At 41.4% G+C, this 22872-nt stretch overlaps 1 protein-coding gene across 2 annotated transcripts; it reads left to right on the top strand.

The window, feature by feature from the left end:
- Positions 1 to 8302: 8302 nt before the first annotated feature.
- On the top strand, positions 8303 to 11583 carry LOC127296144 (partner of Y14 and mago). 2 transcript variants are annotated; one of them, XM_051326173.2, is made up of 4 exons: positions 8303 to 8589; positions 8676 to 8786; positions 10751 to 11008; positions 11105 to 11583. In XM_051326173.2, exons 1-4 carry the CDS (start codon positions 8416 to 8418, stop codon positions 11240 to 11242), a joined length of 681 nt encoding a protein of 226 aa, XP_051182133.1. In that variant the 5' UTR covers positions 8303 to 8415; the 3' UTR covers positions 11243 to 11583. The 2 variants fall into 2 exon arrangements, with proteins under 2 accessions (XP_051182133.1, XP_051182134.1); XM_051326174.2 differs by having other exon boundaries at positions 8306 to 8589; positions 10754 to 11008.
- Positions 11584 to 22872: the final 11289 nt, after the last annotated feature.

Below are 22872 nucleotides of genomic sequence, written 5' to 3'. Positions count from 1 at the left end.
AAATGTAGTACCAGGTTATATTATTTTGTTTCCCTGCCACTTGCACGATCCTGTAATTCAATAAGACATTAAGATTTGGACTAATTTGTGTGAAAGATGGGACAAAAACAGACAAAACACGATGTATTGAAGGAACGGCTCACATCTGGTAAGCAACCTAGTGAGAGAAGCATCACCGTATAGATGCCACCCCCATAAAAAAACACAACAAACCTAAAAATCAGAGAGATAAGGAGGCGACAAAAGAAGGTTAGACAAACATGTCTTCCTCGACACAATGAGGTGATGAAAGTGCATGTAGCATTCACGTGTGGTTTTAGTAATTAATTACAACCATGAACTAATGATGACATGGAGTAGGCAATGCATGAAGACCATTCGATGGATTTAAGGATGAATGCCATGCAACTAAAAATATCATGAATTGCCCTACTTTCGCCGGAGGTGCAGTGGGATGCCATGGCTTCTGGATGCACACGGCTCCAGATGGTCGCTCAGAATATCTTGTGCCAGCCTGGCTGACGACATACTAGGCGGCTACATTGATGTGTAGTGATATTATGTTTTGCTTTTTTCGCTGGTTGATTTTTATATCAATTCTTGGCGATGCTTGAGTTGTAATAACTACTGAATTCGAGACTTATTAATAAAAGGCCGTGTGCATCATCACGATGCAGAAGCCGGGGTTTTTATCCCCATTTCGGAAAAAAACTGTAGTAATGAATGAAAATCATTATGGATCGAAGGGTTCATCAAGTTATATATGAAGAAATGTTCCATAAGGACTATATGAAGACTATTAGATGGATTAAATGAGGTATGCCATGAAACTTAAAACAGGCATCAATATCATTGAATTGAATATGTGAATATTATATGATCAAGAAGAAGGAGGTGAAAATAAATTTTGATGCTTCCTTCTTAGCTGAAACATGTACTGCACATTGGGCAGCTATCATCCAAGACTAGAATGGAAAGTCGCTCCTATCCCCTGGAGTCCGATCGACCATTATTGCAATAAAACTGCTGAAGCTCAAGCCCTCACAACATTTAAAGGTCTTCGTAGTTCTTAAAACAGATTGCCAGTATGTGATCGACACCATCACCAATTGTGACATAGAAATAACACGGGCTTGCTTCATCTTGGACGAAGCGATCAAGGTGACTGACAGTAGACCTTCACTTAAGATTGTAAAAGTCCATAGAAATGGAAACATGGCAGGTCACAAGGCAGCAACTTTAAGCAGGTTTGTGTTGAGTAGCGGTATTTTGCATTATTATGTTCCAACTAGTGTGATGGAACAAGTAGTGCGTGATTGTAATCTAAATGAGTTTAAGTAACAAATACACAACACAATTCAAAAAAAAGAGGGAAGTGAAAAGAACTTCAAGGCATGAAGATTTTGTTCAATATAATCAACATGAAGTTCATATGAATATAGAGGAATGACCAAGAGAGAGTTCAAGGAGGAACTCAATGGTATCCATGATTGGGTAGATGAGCTTAGCCATGCACAAGGGTAAAGATCCTAACATAAACACTACAAAAGAAGGATTCCGGATATGGCTTCAACACAAGGTTATGGTGAGCTCATGAGTTGAGCCATGGTTAACCAAGTATGGAAGCATGCACTCAATTAAAGAATTTCTTGTGTGTCTCAAGGGATTGTGTTGAAGAATAAAGAAGACCAAGTCATGATCAAAGTGGTGAACATGGAAAAATATAAAGAATGGGCATGAGAGAGTTGAGCCTTTGGAGTTCAAGTCTTCAAGAGTGAAAAATCCATTATCTCTTTCAACAAATCATCAAGATGGAGAGTGAAGCAAAGATAAAGATTGATCGAGATGAAGTCAATGAATTGGGCTAGAGAAGATCAAGAAACAAAACAAATGATGTACCACGTTAAAACTTTTAGAATGTGATGCACTTACTTCCTATTTTATGAGTAAAGATAGTATTAGAAAAAGGGGGAAATAAGATGATTTCTTTAAAACAAGAAGATGGTATTAAGGAAGGAGATGTAGATATTGAAGATTATGCTACATATTTTTACAAAAAGCTTTTTGGTCGTAATGATAGCGTAGGAAATATCTCCTTGAATGTACACGTGCCTTGTGTGTTAGGTGATGCTGTTAGGAATTATTTTTGGTAGAGAATTTACTATGGACGAAATTAAGCTAGCTGTCTTTCAAATAAAAAAATAATATGCCACCAGAATAAGATGGTTCTCGCATTGAGTTTTATGAATCTTTTTGGCCTATGATCTGTAATGATTTATGAACCTTGTTTTAAGATTGGTATGATGAAAATCGGATATGCCAGATTTAGTTATAGTATTCCAGCTCTTCTTCCACTGATATGATTCAACACAATATAGGCATGTATGCTTCCTTAAGTTTTTTTTACTAAGTAGTTAATAATAGAGAAATCCTTGCAGCAGATAAGGTAGTAGCCCATGTCTAGACACCTTTTTGTTAAAAGTCGTTTTATTTTAGAAGAAATAGTAATACTACATGAAGTGCTGCAAGTGTATTTCAAGAGTTCATTTTGAAAAGGCACTTGATCCTTTGTGAAGCTTTTAATGCTACAAAAGGGCTTCCCTACTAAATTTGTAGATATAGTTTTCTTTTTAATATAGCAATTGATGTTCCGAATATGTTAATAAAAATAGTAGTAGTGTCTGGTCTGATTAAAAGATTGGTTTATAATTTAGTAGAGAATGGGATGAGTATGCTTCAGTATGCCGACGACATGATATTCATGTTCCAACACAGTTTAGATAGTGCTAGGATTCTTGAACAACTTTTGTTTAAAATTTTCATTTATATAAAAGTGAGCTTTATTTCTTTGGTCAAAATAAGGAAAAAGTGCATGAATGTTCTTATATCTTTACTTGTATAGTAGGAAAAATTGTTAGAGATATGCCCGAGAGGCAATAATAAAGTGGTTATTGTTATATCTTAATGCTCATGATAAATGTTTACATCCCATGCTATAAATGTTTACCTCACGTGTGAGATTCTCCGTGCAAATGGATTTTTGGAGTCATTCGATTTTTGAATCGTTTGGCACTTGCAAATCTTTTCTAAAAGGGAATGACTGAAACATCGTTCATAGGCCAAGAGTTGAACGGACAAATAGCTTAGTGGAAACATACATGATGATGTATATGGTTCATTGGGCATAGTTATGTGCGGAAGATTCTTCTACTTCATGAAAACTTCCAACAATGAATTGAGTGTATATATACGGATATATTTATTCGATGAGGAAGAAGTCTGAAACATTTGAATAGATTCAAACAAATTTCAGCATGAAGTGGAAATCATCGTAATGGAAAAGTCAAATATCTATGATTGGATCATGGTTGAAATATTTGAATTGCGATTTTTAGCGAACATCTAAGAGAGTTACGAAATTGTTCCACAACTCATGTTTCTTGGAACACCATAGTTATGATGGAGTATTTGAAAGACGTATCCAAACCTTGTTGGATTAATGATGAGATAAACTAAAATAATGCCATTATAGTTTGTGGATTATGCTTTAGAGACTACCGCTTTTACACTATATAGAGTGTCATCATAATCCGTTGAAATGACACCATATGAGTTATGGCATGGGTATAAACCCTAATAGTCATTTCTTAAATTTTGGTATGCATAGCATAAGTAAATGACTTTACAACCAAAATCGGATGAATGTCTTTGCTGGTTGTCCTAAAGAACAAATTGGGAATTCTTTCCACTATGAAGTCAAAGACAAAAGTGTTTGTCGTTGTTACTTGCTTATTTCCAAGAAATTGTTTCTAGCGAAATATTTGAGTGGGAGGACAATGGAACTTGGTAAGGTTGATGAACATGAGCATGATGATCAGAGTAGCATCATTGGAAATGGTTCCGGAAGCGACCATGACGATCATGGCTCCCATGTCTACAAAGTGTTATAGTTATGGATATCGAAATACCTATTGAACCTTGTAGGTATGGTTTACTTTGTGATCAAATAAATGGTTTGTGGACAAAGGATTGATTTTGAACAATGATAAACCCACTACATACAAAGAAGCTATGATGGGCTCTGACTCCGTTAAAATGGCTAAGAGACATGAAATCCAAGATAGTATCTATAATCAAGCTTGTACATGGACGTAATATCCTTGAAGAAGCTCGATTTGTCGAAAGACAGTTTACGACAAAGTTCAAAGAGTTGACTACGATAAGATTAGATCTTCCTTAGCAATGCTTATAGTCTGTGCGGATTATTCTAGTAATCGCTACATATTTCTTTTATGAGATATGTTAGTAGGATGGCAGAAATACATTCCTTACCATAAGTATGTATTAAGGATGTATACAAGATACAACTGAGATTGTTGCTAGTCTGTAGAATACAAGAAAGATATACAAACTTCACTGAATGAAGTGAGTATCACGGAGTTGGAATCTTCACCGGATGAAATAATCAAAGAGTTTTGATTTCATCAGAAACGATGAAGATGCTTGCATTTGCAAAAAAATAAGTGCGAGCGTTCAGACATATTTTAATACTTTATGTAGATGACATATCGTTGATTAGAAATGATGTAATTATGAACTTGATATGATTAAAATGTTTCATTGAAAATTAACTTCAATGAAAGGATATGGACTAAAAAAACATATTTAGCGTCAAGATCTATGAAGATAGATTGAAGCGCATAATAAGTTGAAGTCAAAGTACATAGAATGAGTATTGAAGTAGTTCAATATGAAAACGTCAAGAAGGTGTGCTTTTCCATGTAAAGTTTAACAAAACTTGAGTGTATTTGACACTCAATGAGTAAAAACATATGAGTGATTTTAGATCACAAATAATATGTACACAATCAGATGTCCTGTGCTCTAAAGTGTTACGAGCATATACCAGAATGATTCATGTGATGATCATTGGACAACAGTAAGAATATCCGTGAGTGCTTTAGAAGAACCAATGATATATATAGTTTTGTATGAGGTAATGACAAATAAATCGTTGTAAGGTATTGCACCGATATTAGTTTGGTCACATATAAAAATGAATTTCAAATCTCAATTAGGCTAAGTGTTCATTAAGAAGGTAGCACAATGGGCTAGAAGAAATCTATGCTAGATTTAGATGAGTTCTAAATATTGTGACGGATTCTACAAACGAAGGCAGATTATATTATTATTTTGATAATAACCGAGGGTGTTTGTGTCGAGGAGTTCTTTGAGAACTTGGTGTAGTTCCGGTAGTGTCTGAACTTTGGAGCTATATTGTATGTGATAATATTGGTAACATATTTCAGACCGTGGAATTAAGGCTCCACTAGAAGACCAAACATATACGATTAATGCCGACTCATTTTGAAAATAAGTGATGCGTGGAGATGCAAATGAATTGCATAATACATACGTTTCTGAGTGTGTCAGATTCATTGACTGAAACCTCTCCCATGAGCAAACATGATAAGCACCAGAAGGCCACGGTGTTAGATCTTTACAAATGTAAACTAGATTATTGACTCTAGTGCAAGTGGGAGACTGTTAGAGATATTGTTATATCTTAATGTTTATGACAAATGTTTACATCCCATGCTATAATTGTATTAAGTGGAAACATTGATACATGTGTGTTTTGTAAACAAACCAGAGTCCCTAGTAAGCCTCTCGGTTAACTAGTGTTGATTAATAGATGATCATGGTTTCCTGATCATGAACATTGGACGTTATTAATAACAAGATCATATCATTAGGAGAATGATGTGATGGGCACACACCCATAGTAAGCATAGCATATGATCAAGTCATTAAGTTTGTTTTGCCACAAGCTTTCAATACATAGTAACCTAATCCTTCGACCATGAGATCGTGTTAATCACTTACACCGGATAGATGCTTTGATGACATCAAACGCCACTTCGTAAATGAGTGGTTATAAAGGTGGCATTAAGTATTCTGAAAGTATAAGTTGAAGAGCATGGATCAAGAGTGGGATTTGTCCATCCTGATGACTGATAGATATACTCTGGGCCCTCTCGGTGGAATGTCACCCAATTAGCTTGCAAGCATATGACTAGGTCACAAGGGATGACATATCATGGTACGAGTAAAAAGTACTTATCAGTAACGAGGTTGAACTAGGTATGAAGATACCGATGATCGAACCTCGGATAAGTAAAGTATCGCACGACAAAGGGAATCAGTATCGTATGTTAATGGTTCTTTCGATCATGAAGTCATCGTTGAATATGTGGGAGCCATAATGGATCTCCAGGTCCCGCTATTGGTTATTGATCGGAGAGGTGTCTCGATCATGTCTGCATAGTTCGTGAACCGTAGGGTGGCACACTTAAGGTTCGATGTTGTTTAAGTAGATATGGAATATGAGATGGAGACCGAATGTTGTTCGGAGTCTCAGATTGGATCCAAGACATCACGAGGAGGTCCGGAATAGTCCAGAGTATAAGATTCATATAAGGGTAGTTGATTTTAGGGTTCCGGAAAAGTTCGGGATTTTTCTGGTATCGTACCGGGAATCTTCTAGAAGGTTCCAGGGGTCCCACGGTGGGGCCCACCTGTCCCGGAGGGACCACATGGGCTAAATGGGTGGTGCACCATGCCCACATGGGTTGGGGATGCAGCCCACCATGGCCTATGCGCCCCACCTAAAGGGATAAGGCCAAACCCCTAAAATTAAGTGGGGAAACTTAGGAGGCAAGTCTCCCCCTTGGCCGCTGGCCCTAGATGAGTTGGGGGCCACCTTGGCTGACCCTATATAAAGTGGGGAGAGGGCAGGGGGTCGGACATACCCTTCCCCAAACCCTAGCCGCCACCTCTCTCCCTCCTCCTTCTTCCTGCGTAGGCTTGGCGAAGCCGTGTAGGAATTTCTCCTCCACCAACACCACCACGCCGTCGTGCTGCTGGGATTCTGAGGGGATCTACTACATCCGCTGCCCCGTTGGAACGGGGAGAGGGCGTCATCATCGACACCATACGTGTGACCGAGTACAGAAGTGTTGCCCGATTGCAGCACTGGAAAGGACTACAACACGAACCGGAGTTCGTTAAGTGTACATCTACATCAACCACGAGATCTGATCTCGTTAATAGTTTGGATCTACGAGGGTTAGTTTCTCATCTATCTCGTTGCATAGATCTCATAGATTGGATATTGGTTTTATTCGTTCTTGCGGTAGAATTTTTTTGTTTTCTATGCAACAAACCCTACAAAAACCCCTATAAATATATTGGGGTACCTATGCAACAATATGTCGTGTAATAAAAACTAGGGAAAATTCGAGGGGAAGGTAGACAAAAATTTACATACTTGAGCTGGTAGGCATTCATATGGAACGAGTTTGATCTTATTCATATGATGTTTAAGTAGTTCTTCATTTTATATTATGTTTATGTTTGATATTCATGTGGGACCTCATACGAAAATTGAAATTTTCGTGGAAAGATTTTTTTTCCTTGAGGAAGATGTTAAAAGTAAAATCTTGTTAGTTGAAAAAAGCTTGCCAACCCAAGAAATTATGAGGCTTGGGTGTAGTAGATTTGCAATGAATATTTGTTTTGAGTGTTGCATGGATTTGCTCTGCCTTTTGGTGTTTTTTGCTTTTCATTTGGGAAGGGAGGAGGTGTTAGTTCTCTCTGCATGGGAGCCTAGGAAGAGATGCTGAGAGGAATAATCTTAGATTTTTTGTGGTCTCATTTTTCAATGATATCGGGATGCAAACCTCTTAATTCGGAAAAATGTATGATTTGAGCAATCTAGTGGTATGATAAGTACTTTTCAATTTCGCTTTGTGAACTATTCCATGAACAACTGGTTTGGTATTTCTATGTGGATTATGTATTATTTATAGTCATGCATAGAAAAGAGAAAGATTTCATATAGTCCATGAGAGGATAACCCCAAGTGGTAATATTTTTAGAGCAACCCCAAGTGGTAATATCCATCAAGATTGAGAAAGTTTAAGAGAAGCATCATATGGGGTTGTATGTTTGAAGCTAGCTTGTCGCCCATTTGGGGATAGTGGATATGCAAATACATGTTTAAGTTTCTCATACCAAAACCTAACAAATTGAGAAATATAGATACACAATGGACGAGAAAAGTCAACTAGGATTTTGTTCAAAGATTTTTTTCAAGGATTTTAATCCTACAGAATTCTTACAGGATCATTAGAGTCAAAGTTGTGCCTAAAAAAAATTAGTAGTACTATTTCCTTTTCTTTGTCGAAAAGAAAAGGAAACACAATTCGAGTCCAACGCCGCAATCTCACCCGACCCAACCTCCGGTCTCCTGTCTTAACTCTGACGCCTGAAGAACTCTACCCCTAAACCCATCCCGTCCGCCCTCGCCGCCGCCACCGTCGCCGCCGCAGCCCCCCGTACGCCGCCGCGGCCATGGACGCCGCCACCGACAGCGAGCAGCGGCGCCTCCTCTCTATCCCCAAGGAGGGCGAGCGCGTCATCGCGCCGACGCGCCGCCCGGACGGAACCCTCCGCAAGGAGATCCGCATCCGCGCCGGCTACACCCCGCAGGAGGAGGTTGCCCTCTACCAGTCCAAGGGCGCCCTCGTGAGTCCTCGCACCACCCCTCGTACACTATTGTGCCACCAAACCTGTTCCCTGGTTCAGACTCGTCGTCCTTGCTCTTATTGCAGATGAGGAAGTCAGGGCCCGACGTGCCGCCGGGGTACGATCCTGCTCTAGATGCCAAGCCCAAGACGAAGGCGGCCAAGCGCAACGAGCGGCGTAAGGAGAAACGGCACCAGGTAGGCGTTCCTCTCTCTTCTTTCTTGTGTCACAATTGTTCATTGATACTAGTTAGTTGGCTAGTTATACTTCTACTGTCAACGTAATAGAGGGCAGCAATTGGCATTTGTTAGCTACTCGATGTTTAATGATACCACCGCTATGATAATTCGATTTAGAGCTTAGCTGTGATGAATAGATAAACATCAATGTATTCTGCCGAAGGTCCATTCCAGAGGAAGTGTGATATGTTTTTCTGTAGGGTGTTGTCTTAACCATAGGTCTTTAATTTCTTGCGTTGCTAGTGATAGCTGATAGTTTAGGTTGTTTCCGCAACAGGCAACAGTTTGCAAATCATTTCTCTACAAAGACAGGCAACTAGAGTTGTATTTAATCTGCAGATCAATCGGAACCATTACAATGTTGTACCGCATCCTTAGTAAATGCAATGCATTCCTATATAGTACTAGCGCACTCTGTTTAGTTACACATGTATTATGATTGCAGGCATTTCATCCAGATGCATAAAGCATGTTATGAGAAAAAAAAAAAACGAAAATCCTTAAGCTATAGTAATCTAGAAGAGCACAGTTGAAATTTAGCTGTCCATGTGCTCCTCTTGTCATATTATGTAAGACTATGCTTCCAATCTCAGCCATGCTGTGACACCAAAGCCTAATCTGGATCGAATTAGCACTGTATGTGTGTTCATTTTGTTGCAACGCTCAAGCCCATGTTGATTCAGGGCTTCGAGTACTAGAGCATAAGCACTATTCTTGGGCTCTAGTAATCCAATCCAGACTCATTATTGACTTATTGTTACTGCATTGTAGGCACTGAAACCTCCTTTTGTTATACTCCTCTATAGCTGTTTCTTGCTATCATTGTTACTTTAGTCCTCGACTTCGTTAGGATTTGAATATGTGATCAAGAAAAGTATGTAGTACTACTAATGTGTACCTTTTGCTTATGATGAATAGAATAAGGGTTCTATGAACTGACCCAAATAAGGTGACACAATCATCATGACCAAACGAGGGTTGGATTATAGCCGTGTGTCAACACCGAGTCTGTTCAAATCGTGTGGCAAGCCCATTTAACCTCATATGACTGAAGTAGCAAACGGGTCAAGAAACAACCACCCAAACATTAATCATTTATTGAACCTCTTTTTGTTGTACTCCTCTAGAGCTGTTTCGTACTATCATTGTTATTGTAGTGCTCATCTTAGTTAGTTGAATATCTGATCAAGAAAAGTATCTAGTACTACTACGATTACTATGTAGCTTTTGCTTACGAATAGAATAAGGGTTCTATGAACTTACCTAGACAAGGTGACACGGTGATCATGACTAAACGAGAGTTGGATTATAGCTGTATGGCAACACCGAATCTGTTCAAGTAACAAATGAGTCAAGAAACAACCACTTAAACATTAATCAATTGTTGAATATGTTTAAAAAAATGATGCAACAGAACTGCCATAGTAATGTGATTTGGTTCTGCATAAATGTGGTGATATATCATACTCCCTCCACCCTGCAAAAGATGTCGCGGTGTATCTAGGCACTATTTAGTGTCTGGATACATCTGAATTTTGACAAAGTTGAGACATCTTTTGTGGGACGGAGGGAGCACACAGTATGAAGCAGGATAAGTTGAGTTGTTAATATTATGGCAGTATAACTTTGATAATTTTGAAAACATAGAAGACATGTTTAACTATTCAAACATTCTCTGTTGATAATTTGTCTAATATAGATGTTGGTTAGTGTTGTATGCTTATATTCCACCAGGCTAATGATTGGATATAGTCCCTACGTTCCATAATTCTTGACAAAGCTGAGACATCTTTTGTGGACAGTGTTGTATACTTGTATTGCACCATGACAAGAACTATGGAACAGAGGGAGTATTTTCATTGAACAACTAGCTAGTTTTGCAATAGATTTATGGTTTGATACGGGATTATATTCTTCGTTAGCAGGGTGGTTCAACAAATGATAAAGGGAAGAGCGTGGATATAGAGGAGATTGATGCTGTAGAAACTGTGAAGGTTCCTTCTTCGAAAACTAATAAGCAGAGGGATACAGTGGACAGTGTAGCAGAGCAGATACGTGGCATTGCTATTTCTGAACCTCCAGTTATGGCGGCAACCCCTTCCACAAATGCGGCTGATAACTTGCAAGCAGAATCATCTGCTCCAGAGATCGATAAGAAAATCCGTGCACTAAAGAAAAAGGTTTGCCTCCTCCCTTGCCCACCTACTCATCAGCATGTATGTGCACTATTCAAAATGTATTGGTGTCTTTATTGCATTGTGTGATTTGTGCCACAGATACGTTTAGCGGAGGCACAAGTGCAAGGGGAACCAGAAAAATTGAAGCCTGAGCAACTGGAGAAAACAAAGAAGATTGAAGGGTGGCGTGAAGAGCTGAAGCTTTTGGAATCTAAGAGGGCTCATTCAGCTTCCTAAACAAACTCAGCCTCAGCTCTGATGTAAACAAGAGCCAGTTCCGTGGTGTGCTTGCTGTGGCATTATTGCGAACCCGAATTCCGGTCGATCATGCTGTGCTTCTCCAGTACCAATGGGTTGCTGGAAAAGCATTCCACTAGCGTGGGGTTTGCACAGAATGGAAGATTTTTATCACATTGTCTCATGTACGACCGTCAGTTCCAAAAGATGTATTGCCATATCATTTGTCAGAGATCACACTGAGATAACCGACTTGCTATGGGGTGGCTGTTGCTTTCATGTATTCTTCCTGGACACCGGACTAATGTATTCAGTACAGTCCACCTTGATTCTTGGATTCAGTTATCTTCTTTAGTGAGGCTGTGAGAGTATCTATTTACACACCTGAACCTTCTGAATCATTTGACCAACTGCTTGAAAATAAATACAGGTTCAACAGTGAATTGTACAAAATTCACAGCAAGCTGGGTTTTTCCTTTTCGAGTTTCGACCAGAGTTGGATTTCAAATTTTGCTGGCAATTATACATATATCCTTGACGACTTGGTCAAAATATTTTGCAATATTTCTCAACTAGTACTCCCTCCGTTCTTGAATGTATGGCCACTACAAAAAAAAATCCATATGTGAGTGAAGGTCACTACTTTAGAAAAAAAATGATTAGATTTCTCTCTTGTACAATGGTGCTAATCAACGTAAAGATTTAACACGAGAAGCTGAAGCTTTCCACATTGTTAACCGGGCTATTTATTAGTTTATTTTATTTTCACATGGAAAATGTGGTAGTGACATTGTATAAGATATAGAGGGAGTAGTTGATTTGGATCCGTACTTTCCAAAAGGAAGTTGATTGTTGTTTCGTGCGTAAGTACTAGCACATAATGCATACAGTAATTAATCGAAGCACCGGATAATGCATTAGAAAAAAAGAAGCGAACCAATATGTTGGTTCGGCTCAAAGCAACCTTATGTGATAATTAGAAAGCGCTGCCCCAAGCGATCCGTATGCAAACATAGGGCGCGTTTGGTTGCCTGGTACGATTTCCTGCATCACTAGTGCAGCGATGCATCACTAGTGCAGCGAGATGGGAGACATTGCGCGTTCAAGACGGGCCATGGGCCATAAAAGCGACTTTGTTTGGTGGTCTGTACGGCGATTTTTCAGCCCCGTGGAGATTTGGACTCTGGCCGTTTGGTAGGTCGGTTTTAAGGCCTTGTAGCAGCCCAGAACGGCGGCCCTGCTGTTTGGTTGCAACCCATAATCCGGTTGTGGTAACCTCTTCCCTTCAGTAGTGAGGTTACCAGCGATCAACAACACAAGTAAGAACACAATCATAGACGACAGATAACTTAGCAGTGATCATAGACGACACAAGTTCATATCACAACATTTTGCAGACACGATCATAGTTCTGGAGAAGGCAGACAGGATCATAGTTCAACACACTAGACACGAGTAGCAACTAGACATGACATGGCACCAGGTTAGCTTCATACATGGTGCTCGGAGACGACGCACCTAGTGTGACCGCCAAGGTACGGGCACCTGCTGACCACCTCAGTGCAGGTGTGGTCGAAGATGACCACTCTGAAGGTGACGAACTGGCCTACCTTGAGCTGATGGGCGACGGCGAAGGCCGACCATCCCTGGTCGATGAATGCGTCATCGCCTTCTCTCCTCGTAGTCATCCTCCAGTTGCATTCGGTGTTGGTGGTGACGATGATGTTGGAAGGGATATCTCTGAACCACTTGACGAAAGTTTTAGGGATAATGAGGCGGCCGAAGGTGGGCTTGAAGATGATTTTGAGGAAGTGGTCCGGCCCTTGCTCGTCGTGGAAGTGGTCGACCTTAGCCGGCCTTCCACGACGCTTCTTCGTCGGTCCCTCGCCGGGAACCTCAGCAGGTGACCCAAGCATGATCTTCTCAGTCTGCCAGAAGAACAGAAGCAATTAGAGGTGTGCGTGCTCACAAGTAGTGTAGATGAAAACGGACATTGGTAACATTAGTAAGGCCTCATACAGTTGGCCACACGGCAGGCATATGGAGTGGCCACAAACTAAGTGTAGTGTGCTACGATAGTGGCACACATGACTAAGTTTGAGGCCACCACCTAGCCTTCCATTGTTCCTTTGTTGAATCATTGGCCAATGCACCAGACATACCAAAACGAGGTCTCATATGTTGGATCACACGGCAGGCAGAGGGACTGTCCCCAAACTAAGTCTAGTGTGCCAGTAATACGGCACACATGACTAAGTTTGAGGGCAGCACCATGCCTGTCGTTGTGCCATAGTTGAATCATTGGCCAATGCAGAACTGAAGAAGCAGAAACATGCATAGCAGGATATCAGAGGCCTCATACAATGAGGACATATGTAGCAGATGTTTGAACAGAACCAATGGCTTGGTCATGTTAAGTCATATCATAGGTTCTGATCAATCATCTCCTCAAACTATGATCCCAGGGTATAATCATTGGCCTAGTTTAATCAAGAAACAACACAATTGACACTTCAAATTGAGTACATTACGAGTGGTACTTAGGGTACATTACAAATTGTACTTAGGCCAGATTACAAATTCTCATACAGTACGTCTAAATCACATTCATGACTCCTCACATGTAGCCCTGATCCTCTTGCGCTTGTCCTTGATTGCAAAGTTCACTTGAAGCAGATCGTATATGTCATACTCTAGCTTTCTCTTCTCAGTCTCCAAAACCTGCTTTTCTGCTTACCATTCCTGTTTCTTAGCCCTCATCACTTGTGTTTGTGTTCTCTGCATATTCTTGAGCATTTCAACTTCCTTCTTCAAGTCCTCCCACTCCTCTTGCGTCTGAACAAACTAGCACGACTCAGCTCAACTTTTCGCACAACAATGACAACATGGTAAACCCGAACACAAAAAAACCTTCGCCTCTATGCATGCACAGTAAGATCTGCCAGTTTCAGCAATCCAAAGGCCGGTCTAGGAAGGATCTACCGCAATCCGGCACTATAGTAACAGATCTAAGCAAATCGTGAAGGAGATATGCCCTAGAGGCAATAATAAAGTGGTTATTATTTATATCTTTATGTTTATGATAAATGTTTATATATCATGCTAGAATTGTATTAACCGAAACATTAGTACATGTGTGATATGTAGACAAACAAGAAGTCCCTAGTATGCCTCTTAAACTAGCTTGTTGATTAATGGATGATTAGTTTCATAATCATGAACATTGGATGTTATTAATAACAAGGTTATGTCATTGTGTGAATGATGTAATGGACACACCCAATTAAGCGTAGCATAAGATCTCGTCATTAAGTTATTTGCTATAAGCTTTCGATACATAGTTACCTAGTCCTTATGACCATGAGATCATGTAAATCACTTATACCGGAAAGGTACTTTGATTACACCAAACACCACTGCGTAAATGGGTGGCTATAAAGGTGGGATTAAGTATCCGGAAAGTATGAGTTGAGGCATATGGATCAACAAAGGATTTGTCCATCCCGATGACGGATAGATATACTCTGGGCCCTCTCGGTGGAATGTCGTCTAATGTCTTGCAAGCATATGAATGAGTTCATAAGAGACCACATACCACGGTACGAGTAAAGAGTACTTGTCAGGAGACGAGGTTGAACAAGGTATAGAGTGATACCGAAGATCAAACCTCGGACAAGTAAAATATCGCGAGACAAAGGGAATTGGTAATATATGTGAATGGTTCATTCGATCACTAAAGTCATCGTTGAATATGTGGGAGCCATTATGGATCTCCAGATCCCGCTATTGGTTATTGGTCGGAGTGAGTACTCAACCATGTCCGCATAGTTCTCGAACCGTAGGGTGACACACTTAAAGTTGGATGTTGAAATGGTAGTACTTGAATATGGAATGGAGTTCGAATATTTGTTCGGAGTCCTGATAAGATCCCGGACATAACGAGGAGTTCCGGAATGGTCATGATAATAAGATTCATATATAGGATGTCATTTTATGTGAAATAAAATGTCGCGGAAGGTTCTATGGAAGGTTCTAGAAGGTTCTAGAAAAGTCCGGAAGAAACCACTAAGGAAGGTGGAGTCCACATGGGACTCCACCTCCATGGCCGGCCAGCCCTAGATGGGGAGGAGTCCCAAGTGGACTCCTCCATAGGGGGCCGGCCACCCCCCACATGGGAGGTGGAAATCCCACCTTTTGGTGGGAGTCCTAGTTGGGCTAGGTTTCCCCTCTTATGGAAGGTTTTTGGTTCGGGTCTTATTCGAAGACTTGGACACCAACACTTGGGGATCCACCTATATAATGAGGGGCCAAGGGAGGGGGCCGGCCACCCCAAGACCACAAGCTGGCCGCCCCCCGTGAGTGGCCGGCCCCCCCCGCCCAACCCCAAGCCGCCCCCTCTCCTCCCTAACGCCCGCGTAGCTTTAGCGAAGCGCCGCCGACTTCTCCACCACCACCGACACCACGCCGTCGTGTCGTCGATTCAAGAGGAGCTACTACTTCCGCTGCCCGCTGGAACGGGGAGGTGGACGTCGTCTTCATCAACAACCGAACGTGTGACCGAGTACGGAGGTGCTGCCCGTTCGTGGCGCCGGAACCGATCGTGATCAAGATCTTCTACGCGCTTTTGCAAGCGGCAAGTGATCGTCTACCGCAGCAACAAGAGCCTCCTCTTGTAGGCTTTGGAATCTCTTCAAGGGTGAGACTCGATACCCCCTCGTTGCTACCGTCTTCTAGATTGCATCTTGGCTTGGATTGCGTGTTCGCGGTAGGAAAATTTTTGTTTTCTATGCAACGTTATCCTACAAAGGGTATCGAGCCGTGTCTATGCATAGATGGTTGCACGAGTAGAACACAATGGTTTGTGGGCGTTGATGCTCTTGTTATCTTTAGTTTGAGTACTTTGCATCTTTGTGGCATAGTGGGATGAAGCGGCTCGGACTAACTTTACATGACCGCGTTCATGAGACTTGTTCCTCGTTCGACATGCAACTTGTATTGCATAAGAGGCTTTGCGGGTGTCTGTCTCTCCTGCTATAGTGAAGATTCAATTTACTCTTCTATTGAAAACATTAGTATCAACGTTGTGGTTCATGTTCGTTGGTAGATTAGATCTCTCTCGAAAACCCTAAACCACGTAAAATATGCAAACCAAATTAGAGACGTCTAACTTGTTTTTGCAGGGTTTGGTGATGTGATATGGCCATAATATGATGATGAATATGTATGAGATGATCATTATTGTATTGTGGCAACCGGCAGGAGCCTTATAGTTGTCTTTAAATTTCATGTTGAGTAGTATTTCAAAGTAGTTGTAATAGTTGCTACATGGAGAACAATCATGAAGACGGCGCCATTGACCTTGACGCTACGCCGACGATGATGGAGATCATGCCCGAAGATGATGGAGATCATGTCCGTGCTTTGGAGATGAAGATCAAAGGCGCAAAGACAAAAGGGCCATATCATATCACATATGAACTGCATGTGATGTTAATCCTTTTATGCATCTTATTTTGCTTAGATCGCGACGGTAGCATTATAAGATGATCCCTCACTAAAATCTCAAGATAATAAAGTGTTCATCCTTAGTAGCACCGTTACCAAGTCTTGTCGTTTCGAAGCATCTCGTGATGATCGGGTGTGATAGATTCAATAAGTACATACAACGGGTGCAAGACAGTTTTGCACATGCGGATACTAAGGTGGCCTTGACGAGCCTAGCATGTACGGACATGGTCTCGAACACGTGATACCGAAAGGTAGAGCATGAATCATATGGTTGATATGATGAACACTTTGAGTGTTCGCCATTGAAATCACACCTTTTCTCGTGATGATCGGGTTTAGGTGCGGTGGATTTGGTTCGTGTAATCACTAAGACAATGCGAGGGATATTGTTTTGAGTGGGAGTTCACTTAGGTTTTTAATTATGTTGAATTAAAATTTGAACTCAATTTGTCATAAACTTAGTCTAAACTATTGCAAATATATGTTGTAGAGATGGCGTCCCCAATCAATTTTAATCAGTTCCTAGAGAAAGAGAAACTTAAGAGCAACGGTAGCAACTTCACCGATCGGTTCCGTCATGTGAGGATCTTCCTCTCTGGCGGAAATCTGCAATTTGTGCTTGATGCACCGCTAGGTGACCCTCCTGAGAAGATGAAACCGATGAAGTAAAAGCTGTTTACGCAACTCGGAAAACTCGGTACTCTCAAGTTCAGTGTGCCATCCTGTGCGATGCGGAATCCGATCTTCAAAAACGTTTTGAGCACCATGATCCTCATGAGTTGATGAATGATCTGAAAGCTATATTCGAGACTCATGCGGCCGTGGAATGCTATGAAGCATCAAAACATTTCTTCAAATTGTATGATGGAAGAAGGCAGCTCCGTTAGTGAGCACATGCTCGCCATGACCGGGCATGCGAAGAAACTCGATGAATTGGGAATAGTGATTCCTAACAGATCGAGATTAATCGTGTCCTTCAATCACCGCCACCAAGTTACAAGAACTTTGTGATGAACTACAATATGCAGAACATGAACAAGGAGTTACCTGAACTCTTTGGCATGCTAAAAGCTGCTTGAGATTGAGATCAAGAAAGAGCACCAAGTGTTGATGGTCAACAAGACCACCGGTTTCAAGAAACAGGGCAAGTCTAAGGGAAAATTCAAGAAGGGTGGCAAGAAAGCTGCCACGCCTCCTATGAAACCTAAGAACGGCCCTAAGCCCGATGCGAGTGCTATTATCGCAAGGAGAAGGGACACTGGAAGCGTAATTGCTCCAAGTATCTCGGCTGATCTCAAGAGCGGCCTTGTCAAGAAGAAGAAAGAAGGTATATCTGATATACATGTTATAGATGTTCATTTCATGGTTCTCGTTCTAGTACACTGGTATTTGATCTTGGTTCGGTTGCTCATATTTGTAACTCAAACAGGAACTAAAGAATAAACGACAACCGCCGAAAGATGAAGTGACGATGCGCGTTGGAAACGGATCCAAGGTCAATGTGATCGCAGTCGGCACACTTCCTCTACATCTACCTTCGGGATTAGTTTTAAGCCTAAATAATTGCTATTATGTACTGCGTTGAGCATGAACATTATATCCTGGATCTTGTTTAATGCAAGACGGTTATTCATTCAAGTCCGAGAATAATGGTTGTTCTATTTTTATGAATAATATCTTTTATGGTCGAGCACCACAAAAGAATGGCTTATTTCTGTTAGATCTCGATAGTAGTGATACGCATATACATAACATTGATGCTAAACGAATTAAACTTAATGATAATTCTACTTATATGTGGCACTATCGTCTTGGTCATATTGGAGTGAAACGCATGAAGAAACTCCATACTGATGGATTACTTGAATCACTTGACTTTGAGTCACTTGATAGATGCGAAGCATGTCTAATGGGAAAAATGACAAAGACTCCATTTTCAGTATGACGGAGCGAGCTACTGACTTATTGGAAATCATACATACCGATGTGTGTGGACCAATGAGCATAGCATCGCGCGGTGGTTATCGTTATGTTCTAACCTTCACAGATGATCTGAGTAGATATGGGTATATCTATTTCATGAAACATAAATCCGAAACTTTCGAGAAGTTTAAGGAATTTCAAAGTGAAGTAGAAAATCAACGTAACAAGAAGATTAAATTTCTACGATCTGATCGTGGAGGTGAATATCTGAGTTATGAGTTTGGCATGCATTTAAAGAAATGCGGAATACTTTCACAATTGACACCGCCGGGAACACCTCAACGAAACGGTGTGTCCGAACGTCGTAATCGAACTCTCTTAGATATGGTTCGTAGTATGATGTCTCTTACTGATTTGCCGTTATCATTTTGGAGTTATGCATTAGAGACAGCCGCATTCACTTTAAATAGAGCACCATCAAAATCCGTAGAAACGACACCGTATGAATTATGGTTTAACAAGAAACCTAAGTCATCGTTCTGAAAGTTTGGGGTTGCGAAGCCTATGTAAAGAAGTTACAACCGGACAAGCTAGAACCCAAAGCGGAGAAATGCGTCTTCATAGGATACCCTAAGGAAACTATAGGGTACACTTTCTATCACAGATCCGAAGGCAAAATCTTTGTTGCTAAGAACGGAACCTTTCTTGAGAAAGAATTTCTCACTAAAGAAGTGACTGGAAGAAAAGTAGAACTCGATGAGATTGATGAATCTATACTCGTTGATCGAGTAGCGCGATCGAAGTTATACTGTACCGCCTACACCGGCAACAGAGGAAGCTAATGATAATGATCATGAAACTTCGAACGAGGAAACTACCGAACCTCGCAGATCGACAAGGGAACGTGCCACTCTGATTGGTATGATCCTTGTCTAAATGTCATGATTGTGGATAACAATGATGAGGACCTGCGACGTATGAAGAAGCGATGATGAGCCCAGATTCCAACAAATGGCAAGAAGCCATGAAATCCGAAATGGGATCCATGTATGATAACAAAGTATGGACTTTGGTAGACTTACCCGATAGCCGAAAGGCTGTCGAGAATAAATGGATCTTCAAGAGAAAAACAGATGCTGATGGTAATATTATCGTCTATAAAGCTCGACTTGTCGCAAAGGGTTTCCGACAAATTCAAGGAGTTGACTACGATGAGACTTTCTCACCTGTAGCGAAGCTAAAATCTGTGAGGATTTTGTTAGCAATAGCTGCATTTTTCGATTATGAGATTTGGCGAGATGGATGTCAAAACGGCGTTCCTTAATGGAGACATTGAGGAAGAGTTGTATATGGTACAACCCAAAGGTTTTGTCGATCCTAAAAATGTCGACAAAGTATGCAAACTTCAGCGTTCAATCTATGGACCGAAGCAAGTATCAAGAAGTTGGAACCGACGCTTTGATAAGGTGATCAAAGACTTTGGGTTTATACAAAGTGTCATGGAGAGGCCTGTATTTACAAGAAAGTGAGTGGGAGCTCTGTAGCATTCTGATATTATATGTAGATGACATATTATTGATCGGGAATGATATAGAACTATTAAGCGATGTTAAAGGTTATTTGAATAATAGTTTTTCAATGAAAGACCTTGGTGAAGCATCATATATATTAGGCATCAAGATTTATAGAGATAGATCAAGACGCCTAATAGGGCTATCACAGAGTACATATCTGGACAAGATTCTAAAGAAGTTTAGAATGGACGAAAGTAAGAAAGGGTTCTTACCTATGTTACCGTGCAAGGTATTGAGTAAGACTCAAGGACCGGCTACGCAGAAGAAAGAGAAAGGATGAGTAATATCCCCTATGCCTCGGCGATGGGATCTATCATGTATGCCATGCTATGTACTAGACTGGATATAGCACATGCCGTTAGTTTGACTAGCAGATATCAAAGTGATCCGGGAATGGAACATCGGACAGCGGTCAAGAATATCCTGAAGTACTTGAAAAGAACTAAGGATATGTTTCTTTGTTATGGAGGTGACCAAGAGCTCGTTGTAAACGGTTACACCGATGCAAGTTGGAACACTGATCCCGATGACTCTAAGTCACAATGCAGGTACGTGTTTATATTGAATGGTGCCGCAGCAGCTGGGCAAGCTCGAAGCAAAGTGCACGGTGGCGTCTTCAACGGAATCGCAGTACATAGCGGCTTCAGAGGCTTCATCGAAGCGGTATGGATGAAGAGGTTCATTGTAGAGCTCGGTGTGGTTCCTAGTGCATTGGACCCATTAATCATTTATCGTGATAACATGGGTGCCATCGCCAATGCACAAGAGCCAAGGTCACACAAGAGGCTGAAGCATATCAAGCTGCGTTACCACTCGATTCGCAAGTACATCGAAGATGGAGAAGTAAAGATTTGCAAAGTACACACTGATCTGAATGTAGCAGATCCGTTGACTAAAGCTCTCCCTAGGGCAAAGCATGACCAACACCGTAATGCCATGGGTGTTAGGTATATTACAATGTAATCTAGATTATTGACTCTAGTGCAAGTGGGAGACTGAAGGAGATATGCCCTAGAGGCAATAATAAAGTGGTTATTATTTATATCTTTATGTTTATGATAAATGTTTATATATCATGCTAGAATTGTATTAACCGAAACATTAGTACATGTGTGATATGTAGACAAACAAGAAGTCCCTAGTATGCCTCTTAAACTAGCTTGTTGATTAATGGATGATTAGTTTCATAATCATGAACATTGGATGTTATTAATAACAAGGTTATGTCATTGTGTGAATGATGTAATGGACACACCCAATTAAGCGTAGCATAAGATCTCGTCATTAAGTTATTTGCTATAAGCTTTCGATACATAGTTACCTAGTCCTTATGACCATGAGATCATGTAAATCACTTATACCGAAAGGTACTTTGATTACACCAAACACCATCACAGTAAATGGGTGGCTACAAAGGTGGGCTTAAGTATCCTAAAGTATGAGTTGAGGCATATGGATCAACAAAGTGGGATTTGTCCATCCCGATGACGGATAGATATACTCTGGGCCCTCTCGGTGGAATGTCGTCTAATGTCTTGCAAGCATATGAATGAGTTCATAAGAGACCACATACCATGGTACGAGTAAAGAGTACTTGTCAGGAGACGAGGTTGAACAAGGTATAGAGTGATACCGAAGATCAAACCTCGGACAAGTAAAATATCGCGAGACAAAGGGAATTGGTAATATATGTGAATGGTTCATTCGATCACTAAAGTCATCGTTGAATATGTGGGAGCCATTATGGATCTCCAGATCCCGCTATTGGTTATTGGTCGGAGTGAGTACTCAACCATGTCCGCATAGTTCTCGAACCGTAGGGTGACACACTTAAAGTTGGATGTTGAAATGGTAGTACTTGAATATGGAATGGAGTTCGAATATTTGTTCGGAGTCCCGGATAAGATCCCGGACATCACGAGGAGTTCCGGAATGGTCCGGAGAATAAGATTCATATATAGGATGTCATTTTATGTGAAATAAAATGTCGCGGAAGGTTCTATGGAAGGTTCTAGAAGGTTCTAGAAAAGTCCGGAAGAAACCACCAAGGAAGGTGGAGTCCACATGGGACTCCACCTCCATGGCCGGCCAGCCCTAGATGGGGAGGAGTCCCAAGTGGACTCCTCCATAGGGGGCCGGCCACCCCCCACATGGGAGGTGGAAATCCCACCTTTTGGTGGGAGTCCTAGTTGGGCTAGGTTTCCCCTCTTATGGAAGGTTTTTTGGTTCGGGTCTTATTCGAAGACTTGGACACCAACACTTGGGGATCCACCTATATAATGAGGGGCCAAGGGAGGGGGCCGGCCACCCCAAGACCACAAGCTGGCCGCCCCCCTTGAGTGGCCGGCCACCCCCTCCCAAACCCTAGCCGCCCCCCTCTCCTCCATAACTCCCGCGTAGCTTTAGCGAAGCTCCGCCGGACTTCTCCACCACCACCGACACCACGCCGTCGTGCTGTCGGATTCAAGAGGAGCTACTACTTCCGCTGCCCGCTGGAACGGGGAGGTGGACGTCGTCTTCATCAACAACCGAACGTGTGACCGAGTACGGAGGTGCTGCCCGTTCGTGGCGCCGGAACCGATCGTGATCAAGATCTTCTACGCGCTTTTGCAAGCGGCAAGTGAT

This window comes from Lolium perenne, chromosome 4, assembly GCF_019359855.2.
Source record: "Lolium perenne isolate Kyuss_39 chromosome 4, Kyuss_2.0, whole genome shotgun sequence".
NCBI classification, from domain to species: domain Eukaryota; kingdom Viridiplantae; phylum Streptophyta; class Magnoliopsida; order Poales; family Poaceae; genus Lolium; species Lolium perenne.
The sequence above is the reverse complement of the archived record's forward strand: the minus strand, read 5'-3'. Positions and strand labels throughout refer to the sequence as shown.

Bases quoted from the DNA above. Each gene is read 5' to 3' on its own strand.
- LOC127296144 (XM_051326173.2), top strand. From the start codon at position 8,416: ATGGACGCCGCCACCGACAGCGAGCAGCGGCGCCTCCTCTCTATCCCC. The intron at 8,590-8,675 runs GTGAGTCCTCGC...CTCTTATTGCAG, and splicing joins ACCAGTCCAAGGGCGCCCTC to ATGAGGAAGTCAGGGCCCGA. The intron at 8,787-10,750 runs GTAGGCGTTCCT...ATTCTTCGTTAG, and splicing joins GTAAGGAGAAACGGCACCAG to CAGGGTGGTTCAACAAATGA.